At 31.8% G+C, this 15,284-nt stretch overlaps 1 protein-coding gene and 1 long non-coding RNA gene across 2 annotated transcripts in view; both read right to left on the bottom strand.

The window, feature by feature from the left end:
* The window catches only part of LOC142234868 (motile sperm domain-containing protein 2-like), a 68,015-nt gene extending 53,088 nt beyond the window's left edge, over positions 1 to 14,927 (bottom strand). Inside the window, exon 1 of the mRNA XM_075306076.1 lies at positions 14,080 to 14,927. Within this exon, the coding sequence (XP_075162191.1) occupies positions 14,080 to 14,170 (91 nt within the window). The 5' untranslated portion in view covers positions 14,171 to 14,927. The remainder of the gene's footprint in view (positions 1 to 14,079) is intronic.
* LOC142236613 (uncharacterized) lies at positions 5,905 to 6,620 on the bottom strand. The gene is made up of 2 exons (XR_012722114.1): positions 6,205 to 6,620; positions 5,905 to 6,135 (listed from the first exon to the last, which is right to left on the bottom strand). It is a non-coding gene; the product is annotated as an uncharacterized LOC142236613 (long non-coding RNA).
* Positions 14,928 to 15,284: the final 357 nt, after the last annotated feature.

Here is a 15,284-nt window from a genome sequence, read left to right as displayed (position 1 = left end):
TATGTTAGGTATACTAGTTTAAGTATTTTTATATACAACAGTACCATCAGTTTTATGGCCCAATGGACAGGTTCCTAAATACGCTAGACACTGCAAAACACGATTACAATGTGCAAATACAAATGCAAAACCTTTGAGAACCACTGATCTATAAAGTTACAATACATGCTGTGTTGTGTAATATTTTTTTAATTAATACTACAAATATGAGAATTCATTTCACAACTGGTTTTAGGAAAGTTCCTATGCCCGGTTTCAAAGATTTTGTATATATTAGTGATTTTGGTATTGATTCCGATCCAAAGAAGCGGAGAATTGGTGTAAAGATGACCTTAAAACACAATTCGCTTGTAAATTTGAAATTTGGGTACTTGATTCTAGGAAACAAATTTTAATTTATTTTTCCAGCTTTTTTCTTCGTGTGTTTCAAATTTCTTTAAAAATGTGTTTATGAAAACTTAAATTTTCAAATTTCGATTCGACTCCACACTGACCAAAATATTGTCGCGATGTTAAAGATTTCATGTCTTTAAAATACGATTGCAAATTTTGCTCAGCATAGAGGACGCATTTCTCTAATATAAAGTTTTTTCCTTGTCCAAAAGTCGATAAACTTTTCAATGAAGTCGTATTGTCCTTATAATTAAGTGATTTCACTTAAAAATGGGTATCATAACATGAAAGAAAAAATTTTTGGGATAAAGTCAACTTGACTTTAATAATTCAGAAAAATTCTTTAAATTTAATGAAATCGTATTTAAATTTGTTGACTTTTTGCATCTTGGCTACAAAGCAAAAAATCATTGAATGATAGGACATGTTCTTCAACACTTTATTTTAAAGACGTTTTTTTACTTGAAACCTAGCATAATTTCTACTGGAAGTCGAGTCATAATTTGGAAATCAAGGTTGTCGTTAACTCGTTCTTAAAGGACTTTGCACTAAAAAAAAAGTGAACTCTCTATTTCACTAAAGCCAATTTAACTTTATTTTAGTTAATAGAAATATTATGTTTGGAGAAAGTTTTCTTTACTCTAATACTTTTTTGTGTACGTTAGTTAAATTAACTAAACCCGAGAAAAAAAATATACTCAAGTGAAGCATAAAGATTAACTAAATTCGTGTCTTCCACAAAATAGTTCAGAATTTCTTTAAATTTGTAAATTTTACCAAAAATGCGTCCATCGTGAACTTCGTATGTCACTAAAGACATTCTTGCAATTTTGAACTCCAAGTTTTTTCTTCAAACTACAAATTTTTTTTTAACAAGTGAAAAAACTTAGTTATGTCTAATAAATTTTCTTGTATTTGTCGAAAAATATTTACTTATTTTTATGACATCGGCGTGATGCCAACGTTTGTAATACTGTTTAGTTAAAATTTTCTACAAATATTCAAATTTTTCTAAAATTAACCGAAAGTTTTCTTCCTGGTGGGTTCACTGTTTTTTCAGTGTGAAAGCATATGAAGAAAAAAGCTGAAAAAGCGAAAATTTAAAGTTTGCTTCCTAGAAGCAAATACACAAAACCCAAATTCAAAAGAGAATTGTGTCTTTAAAGTATCCTTACTTGTACACGCTCACAAAAAATCGCTTCTGTAACATATACTCCCAAACATATTTTGCTTCAAGCATATACATTTTTGGGTATTGCCCAAACATTTATATGTTTGATCTCTTCCAATATATAATATGTTTGAAAGCATATTGGTCTAAACAATATATGTTTGGGTAGTCTAAGTTCCAAACATTTTGTATTTTTGCATCCAAATTCAATAATGTTGTCTTCCAAAAAACAATATGTTATTATGTGAACATATAATATGTTTGGAAGCATTTTGCACCCAAAAATATTATATGCTTAAAAAAAATTCTCCCAAACAATATTGTGCTCAAAATTTTATTTATTTATTTATATATTTACAATCATAATGAATTATGAAAATAAACAGGTAATATAGGTGCTAACAACATAGGTTTTCGACCTGAATGCTCAAAATTTTGTTTCTGCCTAATTGTATATTCCCTTCACATCTCACTTCCACGAGATTTTTTAGTTCTTAGCACCTTTTTCTGTAATACCAACATTGTAGAAGAAATTATTCAATTTTATGATTTTTTTATTTTAATTTTACCTTTTGCCGGACGGGGATTCGAACAGCGGACCACACAGTTTGTAAGGATCAAAGAAGTAGCTGATCAATTGCCCAAGGGAAAATAAAATGTTAATTTTGTAATAACAAGCAACAACCACCAACTTAATTCAATATCGCTCCCTGTTAAATAGCGCTCCAAGCTACTAAACACATATATGTTTATAGGCTATTTCTAAATTAATATATGTTTGCATCCAAGCATATTATATTTACAAACATTTTATGTCCCAAACATAATATGTTCTAACATATTAACATATATGTCCCAAACATGTTATGCTAGTTTATGAACATTATATGCTTGCACTCAAAAATATTGTGTTTAAAAATTTGTATTCCAAACATATAATGTTTATAGCCAAACATATGAAAAACAGTCTTTTTCATCCGTGTATACTTCGCTTCTTTGGCTCGAAATCAATACCAAAATTGTTAAAGTAAAGACAAAATCTTTGGAACCGGACATGCTTTTTTTCAGTGTACCAGACATTATATAAAATATTATCTAAAATTTTTTTGAGTAGAAACATTATAAAAAAAAAAAACAAAATAATCCAAAACATTCTTTAAAAACATTAATTACATTTTGCATTTTCAAAAGTGAATTCTTTGATACGTCCCTGGCGATAAGGTTAAGCTATTGGATCATGTGTGATTGCTTAGTATACAATATTACTATCGAAATAATAAATACTATAAATACAAAATTAAGATTTTGTATTATAATCTAATCTATTTTTCTGTGCAATGTATTTTTAAAATATTTCAAGGGCTTGTTAAACTTGAGATATAGGCTATTGTGGAGTATTTTAATCGAAACCTTATTTAAAGATCAGGGTTCAAAAGATGTAAATATTTTTAAATATGCATTAATGTTTACTCTGAAAAAAGCCCGATTCCAAAGATTTTGTCTAGAGATTTTGATTCCGAGCCAAAGAAGCGAAGAACTTCTCTATTAAATTTGGGATTTGGGTACGTGATATTAGGTAACAAATTTAAATTTATTATTTTTTTATGTCTTCATGTTTCAACTACATACAATAAATCGGAAAAAGTAAAATTGAACATATTAACCTTTGTTAAAATGTTGGACATGCCTTTCTCGAACATATACCGGAAAATGAAGCACCTTCTAACGGTTTGCTGATACGTCCCCGGTCTAACAAAGAAAAACACATTTTTTTGCCAAATTCGTTTTTATTATTCAACATGGTTCCCTTCAAGAGCGATACAACGATTATAACGACCTTCCAATTTTTTGATACCATTTTGGTCGTACTCCTTCGGTTTTGCCTCAAAATAGGCCTCAGTTTCGGCGATCACCTCTTCATTGCAGCCAAATTTTTTCCCTGCGAGCATCCTTTTGAGGTCTGAGAACAAGAAAAAGTCGCTGGGGCCAGATCTGGAGAATACGGTGGGTGGGGAAGCAATTCGAAGCCCAATTCATGAATTTTTGCCATCGGTCTCAATGACTTGTGGCACGGTGCGTTGTCTTGGTGGAACAACACTTTTTTTCTTCTTCATATGGGGCCGTTTTGCCGCGATTTCGACCTTCAAACGCTCCAATAACGCCATATAATAGTCACTGTTGATGGTTTTTCCCTTCTCAAGATAATCGATAAAAATTATTCCATACTCATCCCAAAAAAGCAGAGGCCATTACTTTGCAGCGAACTTTTGAGTCTTTCCACGCTTCGGAGACGGTTCACCGGTCGCTGTCCACTCAGCCGACTGTCGATTGGACTCAGGAGTGTAGTAATGGAGCCATTTTTCATCCATTGTTACATATCGACGGAGAAACTCGGGTGTATGTTATTACGAGTTAACAGCTGCTCAGAATCATCAACACGTTGTTGTTTTTGGTCAAATGTGAGCTCGCGCGGCACCCATTTTGCACAGAGCTTCCGCATATCCAAATATTGATGAATGATATGACCAACACATTCCTTTGATATCTTTAAGGCCTCTGTTATCTCGATCAACTTCATTTTACGGTCATTCAAAATCATTTTGTGGATTTTTTTTGATGTTTTCGTCGGTAACCACCTCTTTCGGGCGTCCACTGCGTTCACCGTCCTCCGTGCTCATTTCACCACGCTTGAATTTTGCATAAAATTATTTGATTTCCCTGGTGCAGAGTCCGGAAACTCATTATGAAGCCATGTTTTTGCTTCCAGGGGAAGGTAAAACCCTTCAGAAAACAGTATTTTATTAAAACACGAAATTCCTTTTTTTCCATTTTTTTCACAATAACAAAAGTTGCTTCACAAAAGACGCACTATCTCACAAACTAATTGACTTACAGACGTCAAAATATAAAAATAATATGCATTTAATACTAGCGACAGTGTTGCCAGGTGATTTTTGATTCTTCCCCCCAAATCTTAAGAAAAAAACCCCTAAATTGGTCTAAGCTTTTTTCAAAAACCCCCAAAATTCAGAATATAAAAGTACAAAAAGTGGTCCCAAAATTACGTGAAAAAAATCCTGTGGTGATACACTTTAAAAATTAAATTTAACACAAATATATATCCAGAAAGAAGAGTTCTTTCCTGAGAAACGAAATTTTAGAAAAACTAAGTTTGATGCTATTTTTTTTCGTTTGAAGTAAATAAAAAATAAAATTTGCTATTTAAGAAAATACTTTAAAACAAAAGAGATTTTCGTTTGTTTAAAATTTCATCCCTGAGGAAATTATTTTTTCTACGGATGTAATAATACAATATGTATATCAATTTAAAAAGCGGGCTTACTCTTAAAAAGCTTTGAGCTGCTAAGTTAAAATACGATTGTTTTTAATTTTGTCAAATAATAAAAATGCCCTTTCAACAGAAGAGTTTAAAAAAGATAACGAAAATAATGCTATTGGATACTTGTTATACCCTCCATCATAGGATGGGGGTATATTTACTTTGTCATTCCGTTTGTAACACATCGAAATATTGCTCTAAGACCCCATAAAGTATATATATTCTGGGTCGTGGTGAAATTCTGTGTCGATCTAAGCATGTCCGTCCGTCTGTCCGGCTGTCCGTCCGTCTGTGGAAATCACGCTAACTTCCGAACGAAACTAGCTATCGACTTGAAACTTGGCACAAGTAGTTGTTATTGATGTAGATCGGATGGTATTGAAAATGGGCCATATCGGCCCACGTTTACGTATAGCCCCCATATAAACTAGAGGCCTGCACAAATGTATTTGGCAGGCAAATACCAAATGGTGTTTACGGCCAAAGTCAAGACATGAGAGTATAGATGAGAGTACAAATAGTATTTGTAACCGAAGAAGCTCTGAGCAAATTAAACATAGTGTGTATTTATTTCAACAAATACTCGTACTTCCAATATTTGCCCTGATCCCGCAAACTCAAATACTCTCTTTGCAAAGGCAAAATGCATAAACACATTCATCGATAATGAATAAATAACACAAAACAACATCAAATACTCGGGACACGAAGCATAGCGACCGAGTATTCCTAGAGATTCATCTTTTTGCTTTGCTATGCTTTTGTGGTGCATTTGTTAGTCAGAGTTGCCAACTTGTAGGAAGAAAAAGTGGTATTTTTTGACTGTGTTTCGATCAATTACATTCATTTTTATACCCTAAATAGTGGTCAGGGTATAATAACAACAAAAACAAAAAATGTGCCTACCAGAAATATTGATTTTAGACCCCATAAAATATATACCGATCGACTCTGAATCACCTCCTTTAATTAAATGTTATTAATCGAAATGCAAAGAAACTTAATTTAAAAATAACGAATGTTGGTTTATTAGTTATTTAAACATAAAGGTACCTATGTTATATATCAAAATTCAAATAACATAATATGGTTGTCTTTTCTATGCTTATTGAAAATATTGCGATTTTGGAGTTTTATATTTACATGCAGCGGCAAAATAGGCGGTAACACTAATGGAGAGAATTCATATGTGAACCGTTATATTTTCATTGTTAGTTGCTGGTGCAATAGTCTGAAAATAGTCAGTTATTAGTAGTAATATTACCAGTTTAAACCAAAAAATATTTAGGAATTTGATTACCACCGCAATTACCATCAATCTCCCTGCTTTCAGCTATAAAAGCATTCGTTTTATTGTGATATGGCATCCCTACTTGACATTATATTGCTCTCTTCTGCTTCTCAGTTTCTCCTTCTCTCACTTACTCACAACTCCAAACAAATGGTGGTGGTTTTATACATTTTACTAGCGTGGAGATGGAAATACAATAGGTACACCATATAAAACTTGCAAATACGCGAGATGTGTGTAAGTTTGCAAATGCTGAATATGTAAATAGTGTTTGGCGTGAGTTTTTGTATTTGTACACACAAGATAATAGTTCATGTGTAGGGAAAAATACAATGATTTGCGGGAACAAATGAGAGTAAACAATGACCCTCAATAGACAAAAATGTCTTGATATGTCTTATAAGACGTCTTGTGCAGGCCTTTAATATAAACCGATCCTCAAATTTGGCTTGCGGAGCCTTCCGGAGCAGCAAAATTCATCCGATCCGGTTGAAATTTGGTACGTGGTCTAAGTATTCGGTCTCTAACAACCATGCAAAAATTGATCCATATCGGTCCATAATTATATATAGCCCCCATATAAACCGATCCCCAGATTTGACCTCCGGAGCCTCTTGGAGGGGCAAAATTTATCCGATCCGGTTGAAATTTGGTACCTGATGTTAGTATACGGTCTTTAACAACCATGCAAAAATTGGTCCATATCGGTCCATAAATATATATATAGCTCCCATATAAACCGATCCCCAGATTTGAACTCTGGAGCCTCTTGGATGAGCAAAATTCATCCGATCCAATTGAAATTTAGTGCGTGGTGTTAGTATATGGTCTCTAACAACCATGCAAAAATTGGTCCATATCGGTCCATAATTATATATAGCTCCCATATAAACCGATCCCCAGATTTGACCTCCGGAGCCTCTTGGAGGGGCAAAATTCATCCGATCCGTTTGAAATTGGGTACCTGATGTTAGTATACGGTCTCTAACAAGCATGCAAAAATTGGTCCATATTGGTCCATAATTATATATAGCTCCCATATAAACCGATCCCCAGATTTGAACTCTGGAGCCTCTTGGATGAGCAAAATTCATCCGATCCAATTGAAATTTAGTGCGTGGTGTTAGTATATGGTCTCTAACAACCATGCAAAAATTGGTCCATATCGGTCCATAATTATATATAGCTCCCATATAAACCGATCCCCAGATTTGACCTCCGGAGCCTCTTGGAGGAGCAAAAGTCATCCGATGCGGTTGAAATTTGGTACATTTCGTTAGTATATGGCCTCTAACAGCCATGTAAAAATTGTCAAATTTTATTACTATAGAAAGTTTTGTCAAAATTTCATTTCTATAGAAAGTTTTGTAAAAAGTTTATTTCTATAGCAATGTTTGTCAACATTTTATTTCCATAGAAAATTTTGTCAAAATTTTATTTCTATAGAAAATTTTGTCAACATTTTATTTCTGTAGAAAATTTTGTCAACATTTTATTTCTATAGACAATTTTGTCAACATTTTATTTCTATAGAACATTTGGTCAACATTTTATTTCTATAGAAAATTTTGTCAACATTCTATTTCTATAGAAAATTTTGTCAAAATTTTATTGCTATAGAAAATTTTGTCAACATTTTACTTCCATAGAAAATTTTGTCAACATTTTATTTCTATAGAAAATTTTGTCAAGTTTTTATTTCTATAGAAAATTTTGTCAAACTGAATTATATACGTATTTAATCGGCCTTTTTTTTTGTTTAATATATACCCCTTATGGACTAACTTACAATTTAGTAGACAGTGTTAAAAAGTTTTACGATACCTTGCCATCGGCAAGTGTTATCGCAACCCAAGTAATTCGATTGTGGATGACAGCCTTTAGTAGAAGTTCCTACGCAATCCATGGTGGAGGGTACATAAGATTCGGCCTGGCCGAACTTACGGCCGTATATACTTGTTTGATTTAATATATACCACGTATGGACTTACATACAATTTAGAAGATGGTGTTAGGAGGTTTTAAGATACCTTGCCATCGGCAAGCGTTACCGTAATTCGATTGTGGATGGGAGTGTTTAGAAGAAGTTTCTACGCAATCCATGATGGAGGTTACATAAGCTTCGGCCTGGCCGAACTTACGGCCGTATATACTTGTTTGTATTTAGGATCTTCTTGTTGACTTTCCGCATCTTTTTTCCCATAACTCATGCTAGAATTGTTCCGAATTTGCTTGAGAATTGCTCCACTTTATAAGGTCTGAAATAATTTTTTACCCCCAAAAATCCCCCCAAATAAATTTACCCCTAAAAATCACCCTATATTTGGGGGTGAAAACCCCTAACCAGGCAACACTGACTAGCGACGCCATCTATGTGTCAGACCGGGGACTTATCAGCCAACGTGTTATACTCAACATTGGTATTTTCTAGTTCCCATTTTTTCTGGAATCAGAAATGTTTGGTTGACTCGTTTAATTTGTGTGATATGTGGTTTATATTAAGATATTCTGTTGAGTGTTTTTTTTTTGCAAAATTATTCATGATGCTACCTACTACTCTACATTCCAATGACACAGATAGATTAAAACAAATAATAACTAATTCACAACCAAAATGTAAACAAAACCACATGTCATACATATGCTAATTAATCAACTCGCATCTTTCAAGGTCACACAGGCGAATTCAGAAAGACTTAAAGAAATTTTAAGTTATACAAAAATTTGAGCCAATGAAAAGGTAGAAAGAGATGAAATTGGGGCGCAGCCGATTATATTATACCATATACACTCCTACACTGAAAAAGGCGTTATTTTGTGAATAACGAAATTTTTCTTTAATGTCATGTACTCTTAAAGAAAATGCTTTATAACAAAATAATACTATGTTTAAATTTCATACGAACTTATTGGACATACATATTAAGGAAATGGTATTATCACCAGATACCAATCTACATAAGTCTGACTATACATAGGTTTCATCCCTGGCTAACTCGAATTTCCTTAGTACAGTAAATATCTGGCGGGGGAAGATGATTCATTGTTTCATTATAGCGATGGCTGACTGTTTGTCTCTTGATTTATACAATGTACAGCTCACAGATTAAGTCCGATCGTCCTCAAATTTGTCATAAGGTCTTACTTCGGCTCAAAGACAACCGCTATCGAAACATCGGTTCAGATATAGATATATTTATCATATATATTTATCACCGATCTGGTCATAATTGACTTGTTTACTAACCCATCGTCTTCAAATTTCGTATATCCGAATATTTTGTGAGTCCCGTAAAACTTGAAAAATATCACCCTAATCGGTTCAAATGTAAATATAGCTCCAATATATAGCATTCGCCAGATATGCACGTAACGACACGTAAGCTCATCAATCAAGGTTATATTTGTGTTTATTCCGTGTATAAATATAATCGGGTATAAAGAAGGTATTCTCATTCTCTAAGAAGAATTTTTCTAATTCTCTAATAAAGGAACTATCTTCGCTTTTCGCGTTGAAATTTTCGTGTTCACTTTATTAAAACAGTTCAATAGAAAGCAGATAAATTAACTCAATTGATGCACAGTTTCTTGTTCCTCTAAATTTTGGCAAGACTTTACAGGAATATGTCTGTTTTTTCATTTATAATTTTGATTTTTTCAGGAAAAGTAATCGCGAAAAAAGTGATATTCAACTCGGAAACCGAACATAGTACACACTTTAAGGCATGAGTAAGGTAAAGAAACGGAATTTATCAAGGATTTTTCCTGTTAAGAACAATTGAAAAATTTTTAAAGGCTCAACTGCAATTTGTTAGTGTCCTAAAAAAAACAATATGCCAAAACCAATATACGTATATAAAATACGTAATATACGTAAAATATTTATATATTAATATTCGTAATATATTTATATATTAATATTAAATATAAATATGGTTATTAAAGATTTACAGTCAGAAAAGATCGCTGAGAAACAGACACCACCACAGAAACAGACCACCAACGCCGCTACCACCACCGCCGTCACCACCACACGACCCTCAGAAAATAACACTGCGAAACAGATCACCACCGCCACTAACACCACCAGCGATTTACAATCAGAAAATAACACAGGTGAGATATTAAATCTATTATTCTTTTTTTTTCATAGCAAATTTTGTAAAAATTTTATTTCTATAGAAGATTTTGTCAAAATTTTATTTCTATAGAAGATTTTGTCAAAATTTTGTTTCTATAGAAAATTTTCTCAAAATGTTATTTCTATAGAAAATTTTGTCAAAATTTTATTTCTATTGAAAATTTTGTCAAAATCTTATTTCTATAGAAAATTTTGTCAAAATAATATTTCTATAGAAAATTTTGTCAAAATTTTATTTCTATTGAAATTTTTGTCAAAATTTTATTTCTATAGAAAATTTTGTCAAAATTTTATTTCTATTGAAAATTTTGTCAAAATTTTATTTCTATTGAAAATTTTGTCAAAATTTTATTTCTATAGAAAATTTTGTCAAAATTTTATTTCTATAGAAAATTTTGTCAAAATTTTATTTCTATAGAAAATTTTGTCAAAATTTTATTTCTATTGAAAATTTTGTCAAAATCTTATTTCTATAGAAATTTTTGTCAAAATAATATTTCTATAGAAAATTTTGTCAAAATTTTATTTCTATTAAAATTTTTGTCAAAATTTTATTTCTATAGAAAATTTTGTCAAAATTTTATTTCTATAGAAAATTTTGTCAAAATTTTATTTCTATTGAAAATTTTGTCAAAATTTTATTTCTATAGAAAATTTTGTCAAAATTTTATTTCTATAGAAAATTTTGTCAAAATTTTATTTCTATAGAAAATTTTGTCAAAATTTTATTTCTGTAGAAAATTTTGTCAAAATTTTATTTCTGTAGAAAATTTTGTCAAAATTTTATTTCTATCGAAAATTTTGTCTAAATTTTATTTCTATAGACAATTTTGTCAAAATTTTATTTCTATCGAAAATTTTGTCTAAATTTTATTTCTATAGACAATTTTGTCAAAATTTTATTGGTATAGAAAATCTAGTCAAAATTTTATTTCTATGTTTTGGTGAACGAAGGAAACTCTTTATACGGGACATATGAAATACCTATTTTTCTAATATTGTATAAATTTTTTTCATTTTTTTAGGAAATGAGTCTGAAGAAGATTTTCAAGGTTTTAATGAACGCCCGAATCCCTTAAAACGGCCGTATGAAGCTTCAAAAACAAGTAAGTAAAACACAATACTCATTTTTATACCCTTCACCACTACTGTAACGCCAAGAAATAGTGGTCATAGACCCATCTTTTAGTATACCGATCGGCTTAGAATTAAATTCTGAGTCGATTTAGCGATTTCCGTCTGTCTGTCTGTCCGTCTGTCTGTATATGTAATTTTGTGCACAAAGTACAGCTCGCAATTTAAGTCCGATCATCCTCAATTTTGGCACTGGACCGTTTCTTGGGACAGAGACAATCGCTATTGGTTTTGGAAAAAATCGGTTCATATTTAGATATAGCTGCCATATATATTTATCCCCGATTTGGTCATAGTTAACGTGTTTATCAACCGATTATCTTGAAATACCGTACATCCAAATATTTTATATTTATATATCTTGCAAAATATCAGCCAAATCGGTTCAGATTTAGATATAGCTCCCATATATATCTTTCGTCCGATTTAGACTCATATGACCACAGAGGCCAAAGTTTACTACCGATCTTCGTGAAATTTTGCACAGAGGGTAGAGTTGACATTCTACCAATGCTTGGTAAATTTGATTGAAATCAGTTCAAATTTAGATATAGCTCCCATATATATCTTTCGTCCGATTTGAACTTATATGGCCACAAAAGCCAGAGTTTTTCCGTGATTTGCTTCAAATTTTGCACAAGGGGTACGTTTAATAGTATCGTTAAGTGTGTCAAATTTTGTTAAAATCGGTTCAGATTTAGATATAGCTCACATATATATCTTTCGCCCGATTTGGACTTATATAGTCTCAAAAGCCAGAGTTTTACCCTGACTTACTTCAAATTTTGCACAAGCGGTACTTTTAACGATACTATTGTATGTGCCAAATATGGTCAAAATCGATTCAGATATAGATATAGCTCCCATATATATCTTTCGTCCGATTTGAACTTATATGGCCTCAAATTATATGGCCGTGATTTGCTTCAAATTTCGCACAAGAAGTACGTTTAGTAGTATCGGTAATTGTGCCAAATTTGGTTGAAATCGGTTCAGATTTAGATATGGCTCCCATATATATGACCAGGGGGTCCCATTTACGTGAAATTTTGCAGAGATAGCAGAATTATTATTCTAAATATACATGTCAAATTTAGTCAAAATCGGTTCAGATTATATATAGCTCCCATATATACGTACACCAGAGTTGGGGAAATATAGTAGACTGTTACACATTTTAGACCCATTTTCAATGGAAGTTTCCTCCAATTAACTGGATAGCGTTAACCGATTTAAATTTTAATTCTAGAGATTTTGTAGAAGTAAAAAAATTATCTCCTTTATATAGCTTCCAGCAAATGTGAAGTAGTTGAGATGGTAGCACAAATTTTGGCCTACATAGGGGTTAAGGGTATAATATAGTCGGCCCCGCCCAACTTTAGACTTTACTTACTTGTTTAAAAATGAGTATTTCATTTTCTTATTAAAATGACATATTTTTTACTTGTTTTATTTCATTTTCGGCCACGGCCCAACGAAAATTTTCAAAAAAAAAAACTGTGGTACGAGGTCCGAGTCGTCATATTCAAAATATTTATTTTTATGCGTTTTTAATTTTTGTTTATTAAAGTTTCTTTACGCAACAGACCATTGTGGAGAAGATGAAAGTGACATAAAGTATGGGAAAACTGGCGAAGTAAACAATGCTTATAGAAAAATTAAACAGAAACTGAAAGAAGAATTTAATTTAAGCCAGGACCATTTAGGGCTTCCAGTTAAATATGGCGCCATAAAAAGACAGGCTCTTAAGTCAATTGCAAAATTTGGAACATCATGCAAATACCCATATAAGGATTTTTTATCAAGTACAATTACTATTCAAGTTATTAAGAAATGATTTAATTTTGTTTTTTATTTATAGATGAACAACATAACAACAACAACAGGAACTAAATCATCCTTGGTCTGTTTATTTTTATTCCACAAATTCTACAAACCAACAATAATTCTCCTCATTCTCAATGTCAACAATTTTAAAATTATACCATTTTCCATTGCTTGGAAATAACATACGCACTGAATTTTCCTAAAAGCTTAACCAAATTTAAACATTTTTGTAATCATAAAAAAACTATTTTATATTAAAAAAAAATTACTTAATTTAATCCTCAGCTTTGAAAGCTTGCTTTGTTATTCTTATTTAGTTTTATTTTGTTTTTATAATCAATTTATTATAATTTATTTATATTTATATCTATATATAGTTAAACTTAAACATAAAATAATAAATAAAAATATATATTTGATATACCATAAGTGCATAAATACCTGAAAAAAATTGAAAATATAAAATAGTTAGTTAGTTAGTCTATTGTAACTATTTGAAAACAATGGTTCATTTTATATTTTTATGTAGTTTTTCTGTTAAAAAAAAAAAAAAGTAATAAACATACATACTAAAAACATTAATTTTTTTAAGTAAAATTTTATTTATTCATTATTGGGAACGCATATCAAACTGCAAATCAAAAAAACATATCAAAAATACAAACCAAAAAAAACAGATTATTTCGCAATGAACGGTTATCAAAGCGAAAAAACTTTTCATTCGATGTACTATAACTTTATTTGAATTTAGACATAATTTCACAAACTCTTTAACTTCTTACCTGCTGGTGGATTTGTTTCATATTTCTGGATAAACATATTCCGCAGCTCATCAATTTGCTGCTTGCTCGGCGTCATAGTTTTAATAGGCATTATTGTTGGCTGTATTATTTATCTTCTCGTTTTGGTATTTTTATTTACTTTCCTTTGCACTTTAATTTTTAACGGCTACCCTATGTCAGCTCAAATCAATTGTAACAGCACACACAAATTGTCATATAAATTTCACTTTTTCTCTTCGAACAAGGCTCTCACTATAGCTATTCACTCTTCGCGACCCGTAATTCGCTTTTGGTACAGAACACTCGGAAGCATACAAAAACGGTTTGTTTAGCCTCAAATACAACAGCGTACTGAATAAAATTCAATTTACATCGATACCCGGCTACAACTGTCGATCGGAAAGTTTGCGATTAATATTTGTTAATCACTCATTAGAATTTCCATTGGTTCTATTCCACTTTAGAGCAATGAGATTACAGTTTTAGGAGAAAATGGTTAGACATGTTATGGGTTGTTGTTGTTAATTTATTTGTTCAGCTATTTTATATTCTGAATTAAGTTGTGCTCCCATTAAATGCCGAGCAACCGCGGAGTAGGAATCATTGTTTATCACTATTATTATAAAGATACGGTTGGCGCGCTGTTTATTTGGCACTTGTCAATAGTAGAGTGCGTACACACGTTGACACATCTCTACACAGAGTCACACACATGCCCCCGTATGCATTGATGTTTGCACAGTAGCCGCATATGATTTGAAATGAATAGCAATTGTATGATATGTGGTAGCGTTTGACCGAAACGAACTGAAAATGGCTCCGAATGAATTTAAATAAATAAAACCCTAAAGTAACTTTAATATAAATTCGTGCATTAACGAAGCAAACAACACAGGTTATCGAGAGAGTACGATTGATTGTATGTACGTCAGCCGATGAGTATGTCTTCGCTCTCGAGTTATGAATATTTTTGGGGTATGAAATGTCGCAACCCCATGTGAATGGAGAGTGTCACCATAAGTAGACATTGGTTGTTCTCTCCAACAAGTTACAACTGATATTAAGGTGGGTCTAGATCAGCGATGAAAAATGGGATTTTTAAAAAGTAATGAAACCAAAATTCAAAACTGGGGATCGGTTTAAAAGGGGCTAAACCGAAAAGTGGTCCGGTATGGAAGTTTTGAATTCCATCCCATCTACATCTA

This window comes from Haematobia irritans, chromosome 4 (assembly GCF_050003625.1).
Source record: "Haematobia irritans isolate KBUSLIRL chromosome 4, ASM5000362v1, whole genome shotgun sequence".
Taxonomy (NCBI): Eukaryota; Metazoa; Arthropoda; class Insecta; order Diptera; family Muscidae; genus Haematobia; species Haematobia irritans.
The sequence above is the reverse complement of the archived record's forward strand: the minus strand, read 5'-3'. Positions and strand labels throughout refer to the sequence as shown.